General features: G+C 44.9%; 4 protein-coding genes and 1 pseudogene across 4 annotated transcripts; 2 read left to right on the top strand and 3 right to left on the bottom strand.

Moving 5' to 3' along the window:
* Positions 1 to 3,597: 3,597 nt before the first annotated feature.
* On the bottom strand, positions 3,598 to 4,846 carry LOC9651591 (caffeic acid 3-O-methyltransferase). The gene is made up of 3 exons (XM_024665920.1): positions 4,195 to 4,846; positions 4,069 to 4,133; positions 3,598 to 4,012 (listed from the first exon to the last, which is right to left on the bottom strand). The coding sequence occupies exons 1-3, from the start codon at positions 4,844 to 4,846 to the stop codon at positions 3,707 to 3,709; spliced, it is 1,023 nt and encodes a 340-aa protein (XP_024521688.1). The 3' UTR covers positions 3,598 to 3,706.
* Positions 4,847 to 5,298: 452 nt separating this feature from the next.
* Positions 5,299 to 6,288, bottom strand: LOC9651592 (cinnamoyl-CoA reductase 1). Its single transcript, XM_002992180.2, has one exon. It carries the CDS (start codon positions 6,286 to 6,288, stop codon positions 5,299 to 5,301), a length of 990 nt encoding a protein of 329 aa, XP_002992226.2.
* Positions 6,289 to 6,899: 611 nt separating this feature from the next.
* On the top strand, positions 6,900 to 8,686 carry LOC9651593 (cytochrome P450 734A1). Its single transcript, XM_024665921.1, has 5 exons — positions 6,900 to 7,158; positions 7,221 to 7,447; positions 7,503 to 7,687; positions 7,818 to 8,163; positions 8,252 to 8,686. The coding sequence occupies exons 1-5, from the start codon at positions 6,900 to 6,902 to the stop codon at positions 8,684 to 8,686; spliced, it is 1,452 nt and encodes a 483-aa protein (XP_024521689.1).
* Positions 8,687 to 15,237: 6,551 nt separating this feature from the next.
* Positions 15,238 to 15,692, top strand: LOC9651372. The gene is made up of 2 exons (XM_002992137.2): positions 15,238 to 15,293; positions 15,357 to 15,692. The coding sequence occupies exons 1-2, from the start codon at positions 15,264 to 15,266 to the stop codon at positions 15,660 to 15,662; spliced, it is 336 nt and encodes a 111-aa protein (XP_002992183.2). The 5' UTR covers positions 15,238 to 15,263; the 3' UTR covers positions 15,663 to 15,692.
* Positions 15,693 to 16,656: 964 nt separating this feature from the next.
* LOC9651373 lies at positions 16,657 to 18,008 on the bottom strand (annotated as a pseudogene).
* Positions 18,009 to 25,235: the final 7,227 nt, after the last annotated feature.

The following is a 25,235-nucleotide window of genomic DNA, read 5'->3' on the forward strand; positions in this document are numbered from 1 at the left end:
CACCTTTCCCACGACTTTAGCATGGCACATTTTGCCATCGATGAGATACCCTCTGTTCTCATCCTTGGATCCTATGATCCCCCCCCCCATCCTTTGTGGGGTACAACACACCTCAGTCCAAATGCTTCCATCAGTCCTTTTAGGACCATCCCTTGACTCTACTTGAGTCATCTAGCAGTTTTGGACTTGGTTAATCCACAGACCCGTAAGGTCCTACTTGTGAGGCACTAGCTCACTGGAATACACTTCTTGCATTCCTGTCCTACCCAAAAGGACTATTTTCACAAGTGTTACTCTGACACTTGATTTTGTTCTCTGGGGGCAACCTTTGCCCCTTAGGACTACTTGTCCATGTGATGAGAGTACCAACTCATCCACTTAATACACCCCCAACTCCTTGGGCTGTTCCAGCATTTATTAGAGGTAGCCCTGGCTACCATTTCGAGGACTCGTGTCCTCATCCATACTTGACCTCTCACGGTCATCCATTCCGGTCTCACCTTCATGAGCACCAGCCTCAACCATGTGAGGATAAACTTGTGACTCCTTTATTGTTTTTGGAGTCTCTATCTTCCCCGTGATCCCAACTATAGTTGTTTACCCCAACTACATTAGCCCATTTGCTGAGTCAAACGCTCATCTGGATCACCTCCTCAACTCAATGAGGAAAACCTTGCACTGTTCCCAAGATCCCAAAGTCGTTCCATTATTGGCCCCTTTTTTATCCACCACCTTGTCTACAAGTTCACACATGAACTGTAATGGAGAGCCATGTCTTCCCGACCTGCTACTCCTCAAGGATAGGCCCACTTCTCGGACCTTCCGTTGCCAACACTAGTGGTGATATACTTGAGCACCAATAAAAGTCGGACTAAGGAACAGCTCCGATACCAAGTTGTAAGCGACTAATTTTTCCATTTTACTTTAGTCACTTAACCACACCTCCGACCACTTGGAGGAGTCTCATTCACAACCTCCATAAGTCCAACTCAGGACTTGGGGCTTGCTAGCCCCGAGAACGGCATCCATGCCACTCAACCTTAGCACTTTGTCCAAGTGCTCCACGTGTCCGATCCCATGACCAACACCCCAAGGCACCACCAACACATCAGCCCGTTACGCTAAGGCCATGCCCATTCACCTTAGTCACACCGGTGGTCTAACACCACCTACACCACAGTCCTATCTCTCAAAGGCTAGGGCATCTGTGCATGAGGGATCATCCCCGATCCACTCCTTAGCATCCTTAGGATGCCCACAGACATGGGGAATAGCCCTCCCCAATATCCCCTTTCTGGTCCCTACCAAGCCCCTTTCTGGCCATGACCGTATTTGCCAACACTGCCACTGGATCAAGGCCCATAGGCCCGACCACTAAGTCCCACGGTCCTCTGGGACTTCCTCACCACACGATCGTATCCTTAGTCACTACACCAGAGGACTACTCCTTTGCCTTTCCACAGTCTGGGCCTTCGGGACAACATTTCGGAACACCGTGGCCTTACGCAAGCCTCATGGGTACTCTCCCCGCCTTTCGCCTTTAGGTGCTCTAGCCATGGGCTTAGAGCGAGGTTCCGTTGAGCCACGACAGGTATCCAAGTAGGTAGTGCCACCCACACTTGGACTAGGAGCATCGGCCAGTCGATCTCCCGGGGGAACTAGAGCCGGCTCTTGAACACTTCACCAAGCTACCCCGCTTGTCGGTCTGTGTTCACTCTAGTCTTGGACTTCCTAGTGGGCAGCTCATCACCCAACACTGGGTCCGGCCTTCCTGGGCCAAACTGGCCTTTCCTGGCCAAACTGGCTCCACTGCAGTCCTCCCCCTTACTATACTTTTGGAGCTCACCAAACCCCCCAGGGTCTGGGAAACGAACGCTTTGGGCTTTCACCCTCTCAGACTCGAACTCGGACTCGGACTCGGACTCGGACTCCGACTCGGGCTCGGTCTCGGCCTCGGCCTCGGTCTCGGTCTCGGTCCCGATCTCGGTCTCGGTCCCGGTCTCGGTCTAGACTTCGGACTCCATCTCAGGTCCATCTCGGACTTCCATCTCGGACTCCATCTCGGACTCCATCTCGGACTCCATCTCGGGTCCATCTCGGACTCCATCTCGGGTCCATCTCGGACTCCATTTCGGGTCCATCTCGAACTCCATCTCGGGTCCATCTCGGACTCCACCTCGGACTCCATTTCGGGTCCATCTCGGGTCCATCTCGGACTCCATCTCGGACTCCATCTCGTGCCCATCTCGGGTCCACCTCGGACTCCACCTCGGACTCCATCTCGGGTCCATCTCGGACTCCATCTCGGGTCCACCTCGGATTCCACCTCGGGGTCCATCTCGGACTCCACTTCGGACTCCATCTCGGGGTCCATCTCGGACTCCACTTCGGACTCCAACTCGGGTCCATCTCGGACACTTCCACATGTCATGTGTTGGTCCTTTTTGGGTCCCTTTTTGGAGCCTCGCCTATGGCTCGCTTCGTGCTCATTCCTCGAGCACTTCTTTGGGAGTTCCACTCCCGCTCTTATCTTTTCAAGTCGGAGCTTTTGGTCCAAACGTGTTATGCTCGTTTGGCTCTCGCTTCGGCCACTACCACGTGGCGCCCTTCCGGCTCCACTTTGGGGCCTAGGGATTTTGTGTCTCACAAAAGTCTTTGCATATGCAACTTGAGTCAAAAATTCTAACAAAAGTTCAACAGGAATCGCTAAAATAATTGCTTTGATACCAAACGTAATGCACCTGAATTTGGAGCTAAACTCCAAGTCTGCTGCGTTATGAAATGAGGGTCCCATACACTCTTAATCTTACAAGCACCAACTCCTTGTATCTAACACTTACATGCAAAACAGTGTCAGATGGTGTCTGGCACGATTTTGACATACTAGTGGCCTAACGCGAGGAGAAGGGTACCCCACCGACTAGAACAACATGGAACTTATTAGGATTTTGAAATCACAATCAAAACGGTATAAAGTTTGGATTAAATGAAACCAAGTCTAATAATGAGTCTTAGAACAACTTTAAGATTGAGTCCAAAACCAAATCTAAAACCATTCATCCCTTAGAGCTCTAACCTTCATTTTATCCTTGGCAATACAAAATGGGTAATGCAATTGTGTGAATTTTATTGGAGATAGAAGCCCAAGCCCTTCGAATAGACATGATGTATACACTTGTGACCACTACATGAACCATTACCCAAAGGGCAACAGTGAGTCACAGGCTGAAAGCACAAGAGACTAAGTGGGTGACTCTAGGCACATTAAAGGTGGAGACAACAAAAAACATCCACTATGGAGACAATCATTTATGCAGCTTATTTAAATCCCTTGGGCTTCTTGGGGGTTGCCATAAGGCCATGTAAACAGAATATGAATGAATGCTACTTTCCAGTACTGACTAGCACATAAATTGTTAAGCAGAGCAAAACCATACTAAAGTACATTCTCCCACTAGGATGAGATTAAACACAGCATAAATTTAATGGTGCTTGAACATGATAATCATGACTGTACAGTCCTCTTGTCTTCTATATGGATTTGGGAAGACATGGACTACATTGGCAATCTTCTTCAAAATGGCATTTCTAAATCTTTTGATTTCATGTTTCATGGTGGGCATATATAAATGAATGAATGATTCAACATCAAAATTTAAAAACAATTTCATTGTGTTACGTTGACAGCCAAAAGTGACCTGTTTTGCTACTTGTGAAACTCCAGGATTGCTAGTCCATTGGAGACGTTGACAAGATGCACTTTGTTGAAACCAGCTTGTTCGGCGAGCGCCTGATACTCTTCAAAGGTCCGCTCCTTGCCGTTGAAATTAACCATCATGACAAGATCTAGGAGCAGTCCGATTCGCAACTCAAACTCACTGGCAGCTTGATAAGCTTCAGAAGGTAGTAAAACTTCCACGACAATGACTTTCCCTCCCTGAGCAGGAAGGGATTTGTAGCAGTTTTGCAGGATCTTCAGGCACTGTTCGTCGTTCCAGTTGTGGAGAATCCACTAGAAAGGAATGAAACACCAGATTGGCAAGGAGAATTTGACTCTGGATCCTTTACCTTCAACATGATTGAATCTCCTTGGGGAATTGATCCGAACATGTCGCCACCAGCATGCTCCACTCCTGGAAGAAGTAAACAAAGAGTGCTTGAATGATCGAGCATGAAAAATCTGTGAGAGGATACCTTCAGATGCAATTCCCTGAGAAACAACATGGGGCTGATCGAAATTTATGCCTTTGATATGCGGATAGCGAGTTCGAATGTCACACAGCAATGCTCCATTGCCGCCACCAACATCGACCAGAGTTTTGATGCTTGCAAATCCCTTGTAGCAATCCAGCAGCACAGCACTGGACCTCTTGGAATGATCGGCCATGCAGAGGTTGAAGCTGTTGTTGAATTCCGGCTCCTCAGCCACAAGCTCGTATGCGGTTTTGCCGTGGGCTTTGCGGAATGGCTCGCCACCATCAAGAATGCCTTCGGCAAGATGCTCGAAAGGCTTGAGGAAGATCCGGTGATTGCACATGACACTCAAACCACGCGCTGCCAATTTCGTTCCTGGAGAAAAACGCTTGCCTATCTCGGAGAGCCCATACTTGCGCTGCCCCTGCACAACGGTCTCGTTCACAACCCCGTAAGTTGCCAGAACTCGGAGAGTTCTGTCCAGAAATGCAACATTCGCAGATGGGTTGTTTGTAATCCGGGAAACAATCTCAGAAGCAGAGAGGACCGAATCTGCTATCTCGTCGAAGGCTCCCAGCTTCACCACCGCATTGAGAGCGAGGGGGATAGTAGCATAGAGGACGAGCTCCTCACCAGGAGCAAACGCAGCCATGAAATCCGAGGTGAATGGTGAAGATGAAACAGCGTGCCACAGGTGGATTGTGAAACTTTGAGGGAGCACTATAAACTAAAATGGAGCTCTACAAACAAGTGAGCAAATTCTACGCTTTTTATATCGACAGAGACCTAGATTTTGACTAGTGGTTGGTCACATTGAGTGCCTGCTGCGTGCAACCATGGGACTCTTCCATCACAGAAGGTGACATACCACACATTGTTTGCATTTCCAGACAATTGTTGAATCTTCTGTTTCCGTTTTGGAAGTTCTACTTTGAAATCGATCCATGGACAAGTCCAAATCCAAAGCCTCTACTGACTTAAGTATGAATCATGAGACAACTTTTTGTAACTGAATTTATTTGTAGTCTATTTTTTTTCAATAACTTGTTTCAAATTCATTGAATTAAAACATTTATTTTATATTATTATTTAATTGCTTACATGCTACAGAAATCCCTTCTCTTTGAAGCTCTCCACTGAATCAAACAGACACTTCCCAATGTTTATCAGCTCTGATTCCAGCAATTGACGGGCTTTGGCATTGCATATCTTGTATGGAACGGCTTCAGGATTTTTGGTGTCTGAGCAGATTTTAGGAACTGGGAGCTGCGGGTACAGCTCTGCCAGCATTTCCACAAGCCTCGCCCTGTGGATCGATCTCTCTGCCAGAAAATACCTCCCAAATGCTTTTGGATCTTCGAAAGCCGCAACATGAGCCAGTGCCACATCCCTCACGTCCACATATGCCTGGCAGCGATTTGCGTAGCTCTTCACGCATCCGGTCAGATACTTGAGAATGTGGGTGCTGCTCGCATTCAGCTTGGGCTGAAGAACTGGACCCATCACGACTGCTGGGTTGATCACAATCAGTTTGAAACCATTGCCTTGGGCAGCAGCGAACTCCCATGCGGATTTTTCAGCCAGAGTCTTCGCCAGGCAGTACCACTCCTTGATCTGGACAAGGTACTCCACATCGCTCCAGCATGATTCATCCACTGGCTGCTCCAGAGGCCGAGTTGGATCCAAATACATGGCACCCACCGAGGACGTCATCACAACAGTGGAAACTCCAGAACTGAAGCTGGCTTTCAGGACGTTGAGTGTGCCTTTCACTGAAGGCTCGATCAGCTCGGTCTGCGGATTAGTAATTCGGAAATTCGCCTCTGGACAGGGGCATGCCGTGTGGATCACAACTTGGCAACCTGCAGTTGCCGCGACTAGGCTATTGTCGAGCAAATCAGCTTTTACGAGCTCCAGCCTCTGGTTGGCCCCCTTGAGATTTTTGAGGTGTTCCACCTTGCGCAAATCCTCTGGATCTCGGACTGCTCCACGTACAGTATAGCCTTTGTCAAGGAGGTATTTGACAATCCAGGATCCAATGAAACCCGATGCTCCAGTGACACAAACCATCATCCCTCGCAACTGAGCCATCATCCCTCACGTCTGGTGTTTACTCTCAACATTTCTATTTATAAGACCTGAAAAATTGGATCATTGTAAGTAATCCAAAACTTGGAAGGTCAAATAAAAGAGGCGCAAGAAGATCTTTTATTCGCAAGAAAGTTCAAATTTTTGGGTGGGTGGGAGAGATTCCGGGTCCTCCCATGTTATAGGATTCGTGCTGTGAGGGCTGAATGTTGCGAGATCTACTGAAACGAACATCCGGGTCGTCCATCATAGTGTTTGGGCCGTCCTGCCCAGGAAGGACATCAAGAATGTTTCTTGAAGGAGGTAGATGTAAGGTCAAATAAAGGAGTGATTTTCTCCCATGCTATACATATGTAGCTTTTGCCTGGGATCCGCCCTGAGCCACAGCATGCCATCCCCCACCGCTCTTATTATCACTCTGGAGGACAGAATGAGGCATAAGAACACTGCCTGTAAAAGACTTCACTTGTAAAACTACCACCTGTAGTCATTCGGCCCTTGTCAAGCACAAAGATCTCAGGCTCGTGCTTTCAAGGTCCGTCACATGGGCAGCTCTGTGAATACTTGCTGGTGTATAAATTCTCTACGGCCCTCGTCTCAGCTCTGCCTCACCAATAATGGATGTCATCTCGGTTCTTCTTGTCGCACTCGTGCTTGCATTTTCTGTTCTATGGATGGTGTGCAGCTTCCTCATGCGCTACTATTGGGTGGCCAGTGCTCTCCGTCCAGTGATGGAGAAGCAAGGCATACGAGGCTCACCCAATCCTCCGAATCCCATCTTTGATGTTTTCTATGGGAAGCCTGACATGAAGGAGATCAGCCACGATATTCTGCCTCATGTTCTTCCCTGGGCCGCACAGCACATCAAATTCTATGGTGGGATTCAATTTAATTTCACAACATTATTAGTGTACTTTCAAATTCACTTTGACTTTCAGGGAACGTACACTTGAACTGGTGGCTGCGGGAGCCCCGGATTGTGATCTCAGAGCCCAAGATAATATGGGATCTGTTGATGAAGAAGCACAAGGATTTCGTCAAGTCCCACTTCATCAAAGTCTTTTCTGATGATATCTTTCATAAGGGTCTCTTCCATGCAAATGGAGAAGATTGGGCCCGGCAGAGACAGATTGTAGCGCCCAGATACTACATTGACGAAGTCAAGGTGATACTCCATTAACAAAGTCAAAGTCTAAGGTTGACTGAACTCTATTGCACAGGCAATGGTTGGAGCTGTGAACAATGCAACAAGCCAAGTCATGGCAAAATGGGAAGCCTTTGTGAAGGACAGTGGAGACGTGGAGAGGGAGCTGGATGTTCAAGTTGAGTTCATGAACTTGAATGTGGATGTTGTAGCGAGGACAACACTGGGGTTGGAAAACAGTGACTTTCAGAACATTCTCAAGTATAGCATCACATTGCTCAACCTGCAAGATGGTCAAGAGACCTGGAGCTGGTTACCATTTGCCAGGTACAGGTGGCTTAAGGAAAAAGCATATGAACTGTACTGACTTACGGAAGATATTGTGGTGCAGGCTGATCCCCTTCGGTATAAACGTTGAACGGTGGAAAGTACGGAAACAGTTTAATGACCTTGTTCGTAAGCAAGTGAGAGAGAGAAGAAAGAGGACGACAGGCAATAACGTTGATTTTATTGGGATGCTCTTGGATAATCCAGATGTTAGAGAAGACGTGATTGTCGCCGAGTTGAAAACACTCTATGCTACAGGGTTTATCAGCTTGGCCCCACTTCTCTCATTCACAATGTTGATGCTGGCTCTCTATCCCGATTGGCAAGAGAAGGCAAGACAAGAAGTTGACCAAGTTCTGGATGGAGAAGTTGACCAAGTTCTGGATGGAGAAGTTGTTAGTCCCAAAGATGTCAGCAAGCTAACCACGGTAACCAGTTAATCAGATTTGTCCTTTGATCCACATAACTGAGCTTGCTGTATGGTTCTTGTTTGTGCAGATTGAGATGATTCTGCGAGAGACATTGAGGCTGTATCCCACAATGCCGCTCATCGCCAGGGTGTGCATTAAAGACACTATGCTGGGGGACGTGTTCATTCCCAAAGGACTGGGGGTGAGCGTTAATGTCGTTGCGCTGCATCATGACCGAGATCTGTGGGGAGATGATGTAAATGAATTCAACCCATCCCGCTTCAAGAATGGTACTGCAACTGCAGCCAAGCATCCCATGGCGTTCATGCCATTTGCCTATGGAGTTCGAACCTGCATTGGAAGGGCCTTCTCTGAGATGCAGTGCAAAATAATCATTGCTAACATCCTTCAGAGATTCGAGGTTAAATTGTCTCCAAATTACCGGCACCACCCAGTCATTACAGGACCCCTGATCCCAAAGCATGGCATGCCTGTCATACTCAAGCCAAGGCGGAACTTCTAAGACAAAAAGATTTTAAAATAAATCTGTTTAGATATAAAAACCTTTATTCATGTCCAGAAAATAACACTCGGCATTTGCTCTGAGAATCGTGTTCCACGGACGGAGGGGCAACAACATCGATCTGACCTACCCTTCCATGTACATGTTGGCCAGGAGAATGTAGCCAGCTGAATCCATAGTGGCACAGATAGCAGCCCGCGAGAGAAACCAGCACGAAGGGCGTTGAACAGATCCTCGGCAAAACAAGAAACTTCCCCAACTCATTCGTCTCACCTACCTGTCACTGAAATCTGTCCAGCCTTCTCGTAAGGATCATAAGGCAGCAGCTTGTGAACATCCGGCCACCCATTGTCGATGCAGTCGACGATGTGGGATCTTCTTGTACACCGGAATTGCCTGCAGAAGCTCCTTGCTCTTGTCTCCTCCTGGTGATGGTGCTCCACACCCTTGATAGTCAAGGGATACTGATCTCGCAAGCCGAACATGCTCGGCCAGAAATTGAGAACTTGCGAAGCCGCCGTAAACCCTGCTCGATCCAGATGCCCGTAGCCTGATCGTCCGGGCGATTTCATCCCACTGCGGCATCAGACTCAGCAGATATAGCTTGATATTCCCAGCGGATACGTTTTGCCACACAGTCTAGGAGACTACATCCTTCTTCGAAGCAATCGCAAAGAACAGGGATTCAGTCCCCTTCTCCGCAAATGCCAGAAGCCTCGTGGTGAATAAGACCAGGCTTTGGCAGGGCATCGAATCGAACACACCGTCCCAGATTGCAGGTAGCCAATTAGAAGCAAGCTTTTTGTAGGATCAAAAGTCAGCGCTTTGAACAATATACTACTCGGGACTTGCCTGTTGCAATTGGAAGAGTTGAAGTGCTTGCCTCACATCCATCTGCTGGGGATTCTGCTCATACTATGATCTCCAAAGCTTTTGGATTGCCAGATGCTGCTATCCAAGAATCCAATAATAATCCTTCCCAGCTCCAGCATACATTTAAATGTTAGATGGTAATGAATAAATTTAGAATATACTTTGATATTTTGGGATATTTTATCAACTAATGGTTGTTATTTATTTAGATTAATTCTGTATTTATAATATATAAATAACTTTATAATTTATAAACTTTCATAAACACTTTTAAGTATATTCTAGTTTATTCTACCTTCTAATAGTTGATATATAATAAGATTAATCTTGTGTTATAAATTATAAATATGTTAATTAATTATAAACTTCCATTTGATCAATTGGATAATAAATAGAATAACACAACTATTAACTTAAGCAAACAAAGCATTTCTATGCGATGACTAGTATGTTTATTTGTATAAGATTATTATTGCAATTTAAATGACTTGTATTATAACAAGTTTTTATGCTTAAGAAAATATAGATAATATTTATCTCACATGTTTTCATTGAAACAAAAGTTGTTGTTATTTTCAAATATTATATAAGTTATTAGTGTCAGGAGCATGTCATTGAAAGAAGGGAAAAAAATAAACTACCAATAAAATATTAAAGAAAAAATAGATTTGTGCTAAATGGATCAGTCCAACCTCAAACTAATCCAAAAACCTAATTTAAATTTAGAATCAATATATGATAACAGTTCTTGAGTTCAAATCCCATCAACAAATGTTTAAATTAAAAACGCACTTCATACCAAGCACTAATAAGCAATTTAAGTGGTGTAAGACTTAGTTTGCATAGATATTGCTAATAAAAATTTATAATCAACTCAAAAAAATAAAAGTGAGAATTAGACTCCTTTAGCACATATGAATTTGGAGTCAAAGTACAATCCTATTGCATTACGAAATAAAGATTAAATATACACTCAAAATCCCCTCCCTGCATTAGATAGTATTTGCTAAGATTATTCCCTATATTACTAAATGCACCACATGTGGTTTTGACTTTATACTTTATAATAAATCATCATAATTATCATAAGATAACCAAGGTGCAAAGCCTAACTCTTCAATATATGTGCCAAAAGTAATAAAGTGAGATCCGAGTTTCAAGGTTAACTAACTCTCAATATACAACCAATGAGCGAAGTAATAAGAGTACAGAATAACAGAGGATCAATATTAGAGTTAAACACCAAAAACAATATGGCCAAAAGTGGAATTTGACATTATTTTATAAATACTCCATATGGCAAGTCAAACTCAAAACAAAGATAAACATGCCCAGTAAGAAATTAGATAATATCTCAAGTTGGGTCAACCATGCCAAAAACCTCTTATTATACATTTAAAACCATTCCAAAAAACTCTTTCAGCCCTTAACTGAAGAGAAGATTGTGGTTTTCCCATCTTGCTTCCCAAGTATGTTGAAGAGGTTTCCACTCTCATAATCCTTGATGACATTGAACCAAAGGTGGTACACCAGATTGCAATCTTTTTTCAAGTTTTCTTTGCAATCTCCTCAAAGTCCTGCAGTAAAAAACAATTTCAAATGTAAAACTATATAGCCAATACTACAAGAAACAGCCTTTGGGATGTTCTCACAGGTTAGCAATTCGTTGATAACGTTTGTTTTGTTGGCTCACATTGTTTTTCTTTCTCTCAGGTGTCTACTTGTACAAACTGTGGTGGTGAGGGTGAAGTGATTTTCGATCACTGCAGAAAATGTGGAGGCAAAGGAGGTATTCGACCAAAAAAAACAATCAAACTAAGTGTTCCATGTGGAGTTGACAGCGGGAGCACTCTCCGTGTTGCTGGTGGAGGAGATGCTGGAGAAAGAGGGTGAGCTTAAATCTTGTGCTTGTTCTATATAGTTTCTTTCTGATTGACTGTACCCTTTCTCAGTGGTCCATCCGGGGATCTCTACGTCAATCTTAAAATCAGAGACATGCCTGGAATTCGAAGAGACGGCATCAATCTTTACTCCGAGATCTCTGTGAGCTATACGGAATGTATACTCGGGACAACAAAAAAGGTATGTTTCGCTGTTCTCTCGTATCTTAGTTGTATAAAACACAACTCTAACAGGTGAAGACGCTGGAAGGATTCTCGGATCTTCGTATTCCTGCGGGAACTCAACTAGGGGCATGTATAACTCTTCCGAAGATTGGTGTTCCAAGGCTTCGAAAGACCTTATCTTTTTCTTCTTCTACAGTGCCGCTGAGAAAGAACTCGTGGAAGAACTGGCTCGTCTCGAGAAAACATTGGCAAGTGTAAGCGTGTGTCATCCCCCATGTAAAAGCCAACAGTGGAGATTGAATCGAGTTCTACCATCCTATCCACTGAAAGAGCTGTGTAAGGATTCCTTTGTTCGTCTGGCAATGGCTTTGACGAAACAATCTTGGTACTTTTGGCTACATTCCTAGGATCTCACAAATTTGGCGATGTCCTTATTAGAAGTTTTTAGTGCTTTAGAAAAATAACATGTTAACAATATATAAGGCATAGCTTCATCAAATCTTAGGCATTGAGGAGACATGGTTGTTGGAAATTTTTTGTGGATGTTGCTCTCAGCCAATGGGAGAGCCTCACAGCTTGGGTCTTCAGTTAGACAAGATATTTAACACATGTCCAGTTGAGTTTAAAGGTGAACTTTGTGGGCCGCTAGATAGTGCCATCTGATGGGGGTGGGTTATAGATGAGAGGATAGTTGAAGCTGCTGGTGAGCTATTGGAAGACTTGAAGGATTGATACATCGAGATGCCTCTTGTGGCTATAAAGGTTTCCCATTGTGTCATATTCAACACGTTCAACCACAGGAAGGTGAATGAAGATTGGGTTCAACAGTTGATGCAGTCCGTGCTCAAGAATCCACAAGTCCCGGACATTGGTGTTGTAATACCATATAAAAAAAAGGGGGGGGGGGGGCAATGCAATCCACATTACTCACTCGTTTCAAAGATGAGTACTTGGAGCGCTCCAACGTGAAGTTTCTCATAGTCTCCAGGCAACACTTACGCCTCCCAACATGCCATAGAGTATCAAGGACAAGTTTCAGTTCCACATCGACTTCTTTTGAGAAGGTCATCACAATATCGTCTACAGCAAACACCAACAAAAAGGAGTGGTTCAAGTCTTACATCTGGGAGATGCTTGAACACACTTGTTTCCATTGGAAGAAGTTGGATTGTCCAAGGAAGCTGGGCACTGGAAAAGCAAAGAAGGGGATTTCCTTTCAGGTTAGTCCAATCATGATAACAGGAGATCTCTTGTACTAAATTGTTTTTTACTGCAGGACTTTGAGGAGATTGCAAAGAAAACTTGAAAAAAGATTGCAATCTGGTGTACCACCCTTGGTTCAATGTCATCAAGGATTATGAGAGTGGAAACCTCTTCAACATACTTGGGAAGCAAGATGGGAAAACCACAATCTTCTCTTCAGTTAAGGGCTGAAAGAGTTTTTTGGAATGGTTTTAAATGTATAATAAGAGGTTTTTGGCATGGTTGACCCAACTTGAGATATTATCTAATTTCTTACTGGGCATGTTTATCTTTGTTTTGAGTTTGACTTGCCATATGGAGTATTTATAAAATAATGTCAAATTCCACTTTTGGCCATATTGTTTTTGGTGTTTAACTCTAATATTGATCCTCTGTTATTCTGTACTCTTATTACTTCGCTCATTGGTTGTATATTGAGAGTTAGTTAACCTTGAAACTCGGATCTCACTTTATTACTTTTGGCACATATATTGAAGAGTTAGGCTTTGCACCTTGGTTATCTTATGATAATTATGAGATTTATTATAAAGTATAAAGTCAAAACCACATGTGGTGCATTTAGTAATATAGGGAATAATCTTAGCAAATACTATCTAATGCAGGGAGGGGATTTTGAGTGTATATTTAATCTTTATTTCGTAATGCAATAGGATTGTACTTTGACTCCAAATTCATATGTGCTAAAGGAGTCTAATTCTCACTTTTATTTTTTTGAGTTGATTATAAATTTTTATTAGCAATATCTATGCAAACTAAGTCTTACACCACTTAAATTGCTTCTTAGTGCTTAGTATGAAGTGTGTTTTTAATTTAAACATTTGTTGATGGGATTTGAACTCAAGAACTGTTATCATATATTGATTCTAAATTTAAATTAGGTTTTTGGATTTATTGGTAGTTTTTTTTTTCCCATCTTTCAATGACATGCTCCTGACACTAATAACTTATATAATATTTGAAAATAACAACAACTTTTGTTTCAATGAAAACATGTGAGATAAATATTATCTATATTTTCTTAAGCATAAAAACTTGTTATAATACAAGTCATTTAAATTGCAATAATAATCTTATACAAATAAACATACTAGTCATCGCATAGAAATGCTTTGTTTGCTTAAGTTAATAGTTGTGTTATTCTATTTATTATCCAATTGATCAAATGGAAGTTTATAATTAATTAACATATTTATAATTTATAACACAAGATTAATCTTATTATATATCAACTATTAGAAGGTAGAATAAACTAGAATATACTTAAAAGTGTTTATGAAAGTTTATAAATTATAAAGTTATTTATATATTATAAATACAGAATTAATCTAAATAAATAACAACCATTAGTTGATAAAATATCCCAAAATATCAAAGTATATTCTAAATTTATTCATTACCATCTAACATTTAAATGTATGCTGGAGCTGGGAAGGATTATTTGGATAGCAGCATCTGGCAATCCAAAAGCTTTGGAGATCATAGTATGAGCAGAATCCCCAGTAGATGGAATGCAACCTGTGAGGCAAGCACTTCAACTCTTCCAATTGCAACAGGCGATGCAAGATTGTCCCGGTCCACAATACCAAAGAGAAAGCTTGGGATTTCCAACACCCTTCAAAGACTTCTGTGCATCTGTCAGGAGGAACACCTTGTCACCCACCTTGAACTCCCAGTGCTGGCGATGTTCATTAGCCAATCACTTGTCTCGCTCCTAAGCTCGTCACATATTTAACTTGGCCAACTCCAAGGTCTCTTGCATATGACCTAGAAACTGCTGAGCATGATGCACCTTGACCAATGACAAGCTGAGGTCCACTGGAGACTTTGGTTCATAACCATACATCGCCATGAATGGAGACATCCCAATAATTGAATTCTAACCACTGTTGCATGTGAACTCAACCAACCACAACTACTGTTCCCAAACAGCATGCTTCTTGAGATTCCTCACGAATGATCTCAACATGTCCTCTAACACCACTTGTTCCGTATGCCCATCAGATTGTGGATGCTCACCATTACTCATGCTTAGCTTCATCTCTAACTTCATGAATACTGCCTGCCAAAACTTTGAAGTAAACTCTGGATCACAATCACTGATAATATCGGCTGAGGCAAGCCATATAGACGGAAGAGCTCTCTCACAAACACTTGAGCAAGATCAAAAGCCTTTAACATCATCTTTACAAAGAAGAAGTGTGCCATCTTCACTAACCAATCCACAATAACCCAGATAACATCATTTCCACGTTGAGTGGTGGGCAATCCAATTACAAAATCCATGGAGATACTATCCCACTTCTACTGAGCTACTTCAAAAGGATGGTAGAGACCAAGACTCCTTCATGGCATTTCGCGAGGTTTTCTTCCTGTGTATGCTGGTCTCGACCCTCTCCATCACCCAGGTAAGAAACTCTCATTCAATTGTCCCGCAAGAAGCTCACAATTTGGATATCTTACTCTTACAGGCTTGCCAGTTTTCTCGATCCTGCACTGATATCACCTTCGACAGGAATTCGACCGTGATGAGAGCCATTTGCAGCACATCCAATATGGAAAGGAGGAACGCCTCCATCGATGTGAACAATTGCGTGGGCAGCAGCAATGGTGTCCTCGACTGCTCATCCAACTTTGCCTCACGATGCACCAACATCAGCTTCAATGGGCTCAACGTGGCTGCCCGTTGCAACCGCGGGGATGGCATTCTCGTCTCTTCCACTCGCAACCTCGACGATTGCATCCAGAACGTCGAGGGAGTTCTCCAGTGCTGCTAGATCCTTTTGGATGATCAAACTATATCCATATGATGAATAACTGAGTGATCTCCCACATGATCTCTCCTTGTTTGGCACGTATGTGTCGCTGTTCTGATCAAATAAAACTTACTCATGGAAGTTGTGGGTCTTTTAAGACAGACTGGAAAGTATTACTTGTACAACTTTTTTTCAATTTGCATAATGAAAATACTACAAAGACAAATCGATTTATATTAAATTAAGGTATATTATTTCTAATAAATGACAATTTCTTTCACTTTAAAGCCTATGATCCCTCCTTATTAATGTGCCATTTCATCAAGGATTAAAATCATAAATGTAGTCGACATGGGCTTGCTGCTCCTGATCACCAAAGATGATTGACAACACACGATCATACATGTCAAGAATATTGTCTTCAAATACAGGATTATTTTACCTCTGGTTCGGCAATTTTTGGGGTGGAATTGGACAATGGCGACCAATCCAGCTGATTAGCAATCCTAGCCATCACTGTAAAAGACAAAAAGTTTAAATCACGTATGAATCAGGTTACGTGCTTGGACAGACACACATGCAAGCGAGTGCAGACATGGACCATGATGTTTCAAAAGAAACACAGAGATCATCAAATCCAAGCGAGGCATATTCAATCGAGATTGAAGAACAGGCGTACCTGTTTCATTCTTCACTGGCCGAGAGGTCACAGTAGCAGCCACCAAGAGGACGAAGAAGAAAAAACTTAGTGCGCGAGACATGATCTAGAGTTCCTCTTGCAAAGAAAATCTATCAAAGAGAGATCGATGATATGATCAGCGTTTGTGTTGATATCGTATATATGCTGCCGAGAAAAGGTCAAGCGCTGAAGAACCGCCACGTCGACATGCAAAGCGGCAGTTTTGACTGGATGGCTGGAAACCAGACTTCCAGTTAGCTTTTCCCTCTCCAATTTTACTGGAATTCACTTGCGATAATTCTTTTCATATGCTAATGTTTATTAACTTCTGCACTTTCAAAATTCTAGAAGCGATGCCATCAAAATGGCTAGAGCTCCCAAGATCCTGGAGGGACTTCCACTGTTTCCACCCGATCTTTCGTCAGCTTGGAAAGCAGGATAGTTCCGGCACTGCGGTGATTTCACAATGTCTCCAAGGCGACTATCACCATACACATCTTGGTTGCGGTACCACGTCCACAGGGCATGGGTATTGTTCTTCACCTAAAGAGAAAAAGAGCAAAATCAAGAGGTTGAACTCTCGGGGTTACCTCCAATAGGCCGTGACCAAAGCTTCCATCTCGCAGCGCGCTCCATTCCGGCTGCCTGTCCCAGCAGAATTGATTCGCCGCTGGCCCGGAGCCGAAGTTTTGAGCACAAACTCCACCGACTTAGGGGACGTTGTCCTCAGGCTTGGGGCACTTCCCCGGATCGTCAGCGTGCTCCGTGTCCACTGTCTTTGTATTGCCGCCATCGCCCACCACGATGTAGAGCGCGGGTCCAGCTCGTAAGTGTAACTCTGTTCTCATAGGCATGGACCTGGAAGAACACCGAGGATTCCTGTCGAGATCGAGAAGAGAGAGGGATTTTCATGGCCATTGGACAATGTCGACGCCGGCATTGTAGAGAAGCTCCTCCATTTCGAGACGCATGCACTCGACCTCGCGGTAGTTGTAGCTGTTGTACCACGGCGGATGCCACGATCCAGGGCGTGAGGAGCCTGTTGACGCGATCCTCCCAGCATCAGGAAGTGGATGCCGCCGACATCGAACGAGTACTAAAGGCTGGAATTCGATCCAGGAGGCACCGAGAACCTGGCCTTGTATGTTTTGCCCAATGCTTGGGGCTCGATCTCGTGGTTGGCACCTCCTCCATGAATCTGGGAGCAAGGAAATCAGGGATTGGATTGCGGATTTATAGTCTTGCTCTCTCTTACCTCCCCTAGTGATCCCAGTGGGGATGATAAGTCTCCCGGATTGGCGCGTCTGGAAATGCACAGCTAAAGCAGGGCGATCCAGTGCCATTGGTGATGTATTGATCCGAGTATGTGAGATCGCCCACCATGAGGAGGAGCGAGGGATCGTTTCGGATGACGTGATCGACCGTGGCGCTCGCTTCTCACCTGGAACAGCACAAACAAGGAATGTCAAGTTCTCTCGCTCGAGCTCTGGAAGAGTTACCTCCTCTGCGCTGCTCCGGCTTTCAAACTCTTGAATGTAAGTTGGAGAGCCCTTCGAATAGCACAGTGCCTGATTGCCCGACTTGGGCGATGCATTTGATGACCGAGCCGCAAAAATTTCCCTCCTCCTCGTCTTGTTGGTCATCGAGATCTCGCCTCCCAGAGCAGCAGCAGCAGCAGTAGCAGCCATGGCTTTCCATCCCAGCAACTAAGTGGCTGATTTCTCGATGCCACAAAAGGAAGCTTTAAAATAATCCTCCTCGAAGAAAGAAGAAACTCGTCACCTCACTGGAGGTGTCGCTTGATCAAGCTCATCATGTCCCAGTCCCTCTCTCGAGAGCTCCAAGCATGAGGATGGACTGCGCGCCGGCTCGAGCTCACCCACCATCTCCGCGGCGCGCTCCGCCCGCTCCACGTCGCCATGCATCCGGCACCCGCTCAGCAGCGTCATCCAGCCCGTGACGCACTGCTCGAACGGCATCCTCTCCACGAGCTCCTCGGCGTCCTGGAGCCAGCCGCAGCGTCCCCAGCCAGCAGATCCACCAGGCACATATAATGCTCCCACAGCAACTCCACCTCGCTTTCGCAAACAACACGCAATATTGTATTATGAACTTCCATTTCTTGTCCGCATGTCTCTGAGATCGTTGCACTGCTCAAGGCATACCGTCCCGAATGGAGTCCAGCCGCTATCAATTCGGCAATCGTAACTACAGGTAACACTATGTGCTTTCCAGAAGAAAACAATCGATTATTTTCTCTTGTCACTGATAACTCTGGGGAGCCGATGAAAGACGCAGCATTGCTCTCCGGCACCTTCGGTGGAGACCACATCAACCCAAACGCGGCTGCTCATCCGGGCCTCGTCTACAATGCCAAGGCACCCAAATTCACGAACTTTCTGTGTGAATTGAGGCAGGAAATACGAAACGTCTCCACTTTCACGAACTTGAAACCATCTGTTTCACTAGACGACAAATGGCTTCCAGCAATCTCAACTATCCCTCCATCGCGATCTCTTCGCTCAAAGGAAAGAGAATCATCCACCGGTGAGTGACAAACGTAGACGAGCAAGCGTGGAGGCTCTGGACGGTGTTTCGGTATCGGTGCGCTAACACCCGCCACTTTTGGAATTCCTGCCTGAACCGTTGCCTTCTCGTAGAATTGGAAAGCAGTCGAAACACTCCATGAGGATGTCGTTGTAACCCTTGCAACTGCCTTCGTACTTCTTCCAGTTTGTTTGGCCTGGGTTTATGTAGGACTTCGTACTTGTCAACCGGCGGTGTCGAAATCCAACGTCGGGTACCGTACATAGATATTTAACTTCTGATTTGAGAAGAGGGAGGGGAGGGTTCAGAAACTTCAGAAACTGAAACCCAAGCGCATCAATTTCCGTTCCACATCTTACCCACAGTCCTCCAACAAATGCAGGATGCGACCTCTGTGTGCAAGTTGACTTCGCTGCTCTCAAGTTCCGGAAGATGGCGAGTCGGTGGTTTGATACGCGAGTTCGTCGCAAAGAACATGAACCGGTTACGACTTGGTTGCAGTTGAAGAAGCTACTACTCGCTCGGTTCTTACCTCAGCAATACGAAGAGCAGCTGTACATGAAGTGGCAGGATCTTTGTCAGGGACCAGAGGAGTCTGTTACTAATTTCACCGAGCGCTTCCATGAACTTCAAATTCGGTTGGGTGTACACGAAGAAGAGAAATGGCTTGGGACTTCGACCTGGTATTCGAAAGGAGTTAGAGACGAAAGTTTTCAAGTCATTCGTCATGAATCACAACTGAAGGAGTTTCGATAGCGAGTGAATCAAGTGCACACAGCTTCCGGTGCTTCTGGCGGTCGTGCTCCCGTAGCTACGCGTTTGCAGTATGACCAGGAACGTCGTCCAGCACCTCACACGGGATCCGGAAGTGGCGATGCGGCGAAATTCAATGGCCGGTGCAACTATTGTCAAAAGTTTGGCCACAAAGCGTCAGATTGTCGTACTCGGATTGCCAACGTTGCTGCAGGACGCACCATCATAATATGGGGGATGACGATGAAGTGATCTCTGTTGCTCCATAACAACAGATTCGACCATCTGTGGGCGTAGCCGTCTTGAATAACCATGCGAGTGCTTCTGAGGCTTTGTTCACAGCGGTAGCTCAAGTGTGCAATAAATTGTTATCGGTCACATTTGACAATGGCTTCCAGCGTGATCTTATTTCTGCCGATGTTGTGCCACGCTTACGTTTGAAGCTGCTACCACACCCTCAACCGTACGAAGTCGAATGGTTGCAGAAGAGCCATGTTCTTCGAGTCACACAACAGTGCCGTGTTTGGTTTTCAATCAACAGTTCTCCGATGAAGCGCTTCTGGACGTGTGTGAGATGGACGTCGCGGGAATCATTCTCAGCAAACCATATCAATGGCTGAGGCGACCTCAGTACGACGCATTTGCAAATACATACTTTTTGAGGAAGGACGATAAGAGGTGGCTACTGCGGGCGTCGTCACCTACAAACAAAACTCCACAATCGTTATTGATTTCTGCAAAAGAACCGGTCGTTAACATCGGAGAATGGTGGCATTGCTTTTGTGGCGTACCTCAGAGAATCAAGCCAAAGTTCTGAACATGTTCAAACTGCTGCACATGGATTATCAGCTGTTGATCGTCAGCGTATCCAGGCAGTCGTTAATCAATTTCGAGATGTTTTACCTGAGGAACTTCCATTCGTGCTATCGATCTGAACAAGATTGAGTTTGTTCCTGGAGCGAGACTTCCAAATCACCGACCTTACAGAATGTCGCAAACAGAAGTGACTGAGATGATATGACAGGTACGAGAGTTGCTGAGTCCCAAAGGTTTGATTCAGCGCAGTGTTTCACCCTGCTCAAGTCCGCTGTTATTTGTTCCAAAGCCCGACGTTCTTTGAGGATGTGCAATGATTTTCGTCTCATCAATGATATATTGATCCGCAAGTGCCATCCTATTCCGACCTCTTCGACCTCTTCGATCTTGCTGCGGGCGCTTCTGTGTTCAACAAATTGGATCTCCGTAGTGGATATCAAGTGCGCATTGCTCAAGACAATACTTGGAAGACTGCATTCTCAACACCTGAAGGCCTGTGCGAGTGGTTAGTCATGCCTTTTGGTTTGTGCAACTGCGACATTTGTGAGGATGATGAACGATGTATTTCGCGACGAGATTGGTAAGTTCGTCGCCATTTACTTCGACGATATTTGGTATATAGAAAGTTTTTGGAGGAGCATTTTCGTCATCTGGAGACTGTTCTCGACAAGCTTCGGAATGCAACATTATTTCTACATCCTAAGAAAAGCGACTTTGGGCTGTCGGAGGTAACTTGGGATTTAGACTTGCTGCAACAGGAACCACAATTGATCCGGATAAAGTTCACGCAGTGTTGAGATGCTCCAATCTCCATGAGTTGCGCAGTTTCTTGTGCAGTTTCTTGTATCAAGATGCTTTTGCAAACAATCTTTTCGATCTGTATTACAGAAAACTGTGATTAATTTGTTTATTAAAAAGCCTTGCAAAGCTTACTTTGCCGCCTTTGCCAGAATTTCAATGTACAAAGTTTGCTGATGATCATGAGAGTCGGATGTCCGCGATAAGTCAGCTCCTGAACCTCCTTTCTTATCAGAGAAGAATCGAAGCCTTACTTGGGAGGCTGCGGCCCCTGGAAGCAGCTGAATCTGGCTCCGGAAGGGCTTTCTGCTCTGGAGTGGTAAATGCGATTCTGCTGCTGAGTCAAGATCGATCATCGATCTTTGTTTGGCTTTGGTGCAGGAATTGACCGCCGTGCAAGAAGTTTTCAAAGGGGATGTGAAGGATGAATCTGCCGATCCGGTGATTCAGATGGAGAAGTGATCACAGCCGATCATCGGGGCCATCAACGGGCTGGAAATCACCGTAAGAGGCTCATGCAGATGGTCACTTCCTGAAAAAGATATGCATCTGGAGGGTTAAATTGTGCCGGTTCGTGCAGCTCTTCTAGCAATTTAGTGTGGACGATTGGATCGACGTAAAGGTGTATGGTAACAATGATGCAGTTCCCAGCTCGACGTCCCAGGACGGCGAGAGGATCAACTAGCTCTCTTTATGAGGAGATGGCGAAGGTAACGTTAACGTATTAGCTTCTTTGCAAAGACTTTCAATTGGTGTTTTACTCTTTGATGGCATTTGTAGGAATTGTCCAGACAAAGCATCGAGATCAACTGTGGAATGTGTGGGCGTCGTCCGATGAGAATAGAGTACGAGATCGAGGTCGCGTCCTGCATTTGTTGGAGGACTGTGGGTAAGATGTGGAACGGAAATTGATGCGCTTGGTCTGAAGTTTCTGAACCTCTTCTCAAATCAGAACTTAAATATCTATGTACGGTACCCGACGTTGGATTTCGGTTGACAAGTACGAAGTCCTACATAAACCCAAGCCAAACAAACTGGAAGAAGTACGAGGGTTACAACGACATCCTTATGACTGTTTTCCAATTCTACGTGAAAGCAACGGTTCAGGCAGGAATTCCAAAGGTGGCAGATGTTAGCGGGGAGTATGGATGTGTATGAAGTCATGAAATTCTGTATACCCTAAACTTCAATCCTGGTTTTGCTTGTCTGATCTTTCTCTTCTTTCTAATGTGGACACCTCAGATGCAGGAAAAATCCGAAGGTAGATCAAAGGCGGCCAAATGAAATCTCTGCTGGTCAGGTGATGCCTTGGGAGTTTCTGCGTCCAGAGAGCAGCACCGCACGACTGATGTGGCAACCCTGTTCACTGTCCCATTGTTGAAGAGGGGGATGTTGAGACAGACCAGCTCTATCCGGTAAAGATTGGCAACGTCCAGCTTCCTTGAAAGTTGACGACCGGGAGCGATGTGCGATCCAGTCGACTTCAAAAAAGTCATGGGGTGTGAACTACAACGACAAACGTGAACATGGACGGTAAAGTTATTTGCTTTATGGAGTTGTATTCTTAACTCCTTATACCAGACTGCCAAAGGTAGAGAGCCAGGGAAGTGCAAAGACATCAGTGCAAACGAGCTTCAGATGACTCAGTAGTGATTGTGAATGAAGAAACAGATGGATTGGAACATGACCACCCGTGATCAACTGATGGCCGTGGAAGAGCATGCGAGTGGACACCGGCTGCCAGGGATGACTTAGAGGATTCAGGACTGAATCTTCAATGGTCATCTCCATGCACGTTCAGGTAGAAACTCATCTGCAACATTGACTAGTCACTTTGGCTGATCATGGCAAAGAAGTTACAGGCCATGGTGTGGGACATGCAAGAGCAGGGAGTGGGCTGCAAAAGATGGTGGCTGGAAAGACACAAGCTCCTGTTGCAAAGCAGGACTGCTCGCGATCAAAGAGACGAGGTAATTTTGTTATTTGGCCTGGAAGGACATGATGCTTAATGAAAGCCAGCACTAATGCTGTGTATGCTTCCACAGTCATATTTTCAGCCTCACGTTGGCCCTTCTTCGTTCCTTCTTTTTCGTTGGTCTTCTTCTACTTCAGTCTGGGCATAGTCCAGCAGTTAGATGATGATATGTGTAAACGCATCAAGACAGGCATACCTCAGCTATGAATCCTTCTCTTGCTTCGGCAGCTTCTCCCCAACCCTTCAGAAAGAAAAGCGGAGCAAGAACAATGGATTTCATTTCAACACACCCCTTGATTCATATATGGCTGTATATATATACAACTTCAATCAAATCAGAAATCACTAGAGATTTGATCACGATTCGGACTGCTTGTCATGTTCATCATTATTCCTACACTCCCCCTTCAAGCTGAGGGTGCTTGACACTCCAAGTTGATTCCTCAGCTTGATGAATGTGAGCTCTGAAAGTGGCTTGGTTAGAAGGTCCGCCAACTGATATTGTGAAGGAACGTATTCCAGGTGAAGATCTCCGGCTGCTACATGTTCGCGAATGAAGTGATGCTGCACGTCTATATGTTTCGTATGAGCATGAAACACAGGATTCTTTGACATGGCGATTGCACTTCTGCTGTCGCAATGCAGAATGGTCACATCTGATTGCTGTTGATTGAGTTCTCCAAGTAATCGACGAAGCCAGATGATCTCCCTTGCTGCTGTACTGGCAGCTACATATTCTGCTTCTGCACTAGAAAGAGCAACCGTCGTTTGCTTCTTGCTTCCCCATGAAACCGGAGCACCAGCAATTATGCAGCAAATTCCGGAGGTTGAATGTTGTGTATCCAAGTTGCCAGCCCAATCTGCATCGCAGTAAGCTTGAAGAACAAATTTGGATTGACCTGAGCATTTGTAAACCAGTCCATGAGCAGCCGTTCCTTTCAAATACCTCAAAACTCTCTTCGCCATCTGCCAATGATAACAACTCGGAGACTGTATGTATCGGCTGAGGAAACCAACGGCAAAGGAGATGTCGGGGCGAGTCATGTTGGCGAGGTAGAGTAGTCCTCCAACAAGCGATCGGTAGACCGAGGGCTGATCAAATAAATCATCCATCTTGCTTGTGAACTTGATGCCAGTGACGACTGGTGTAGCCACGGATTTGCAACTTGTCATGTTGAACTGGTTGAGAAGCTTCTTCACATATTGGCGCTGTGTGAGGGTGATTGTCCTGTCTGCTTCATCCCTGTCAACTTCCATCCCTAACAGCTGCTGCACAGCTCCTAAGTCCTTCATCACAAACTTGTTCATAAGCTTGATCTTCACATCCTTCAAAACAGTGTCATTGTTGCTGACAATCAAACAGTTGTCCACATAAACTACTATCACAACAAAGTGATCACCCTGCTGAAGAAGATATAGATTTCCATCGCTGTTCAACCTCTGCATAAGAAAAGAATCCAAACATTCATACCACTGATGGGAAGCCTGCTTAAGGCCATAAAGAGCCTTGCGAAGCTTGCAGACGAGTTCGGAGCACTGTGATCCAAAAAGCTCAAAGCCTGGGGGTTGCCGCATAAATATCTCCTCCTTCAAGTTCCCATTAAGGAAGGCTGTTTTTACGTCCATGTGATGTGCGCACAAACCAAACTCCGCTGTAAAAGCCAGAAGCATTCTGATACTTGTCTGCTTCACAATTGGTGAGAATGTCTCATCAAAATCCACTCCAGGAACTTGTGAATATCCTTGAGCAACAAGTCTTGCTTTGTAATGTTGTACCGATCCATCAGGATTTCTGTGAAGCTTGAACACCCAGCGTGATCCAACAACTTCACGTCCTTCAGGAGCTTCCACCAAGTCATAAGTCTGGTTCTCATCAAGAGAATTCAACTCATCTTGCATTACTGAAATCCACTTATCTGCATCAGGAGCTTGAATCGCTTGCTCAAAGTTGACTGGTTCAGAAGCTATTTCTGTTGTTGCAAAAGACCATTGCTTGGGATGAGGTGCTCTGCTTGATCATCCAGAT

This window comes from Selaginella moellendorffii, unplaced genomic scaffold (assembly GCF_000143415.4).
Source record: "Selaginella moellendorffii unplaced genomic scaffold, v1.0 SELMOscaffold_130, whole genome shotgun sequence".
In the NCBI taxonomy this organism is placed as follows: Eukaryota; Viridiplantae; Streptophyta; class Lycopodiopsida; order Selaginellales; family Selaginellaceae; genus Selaginella; species Selaginella moellendorffii.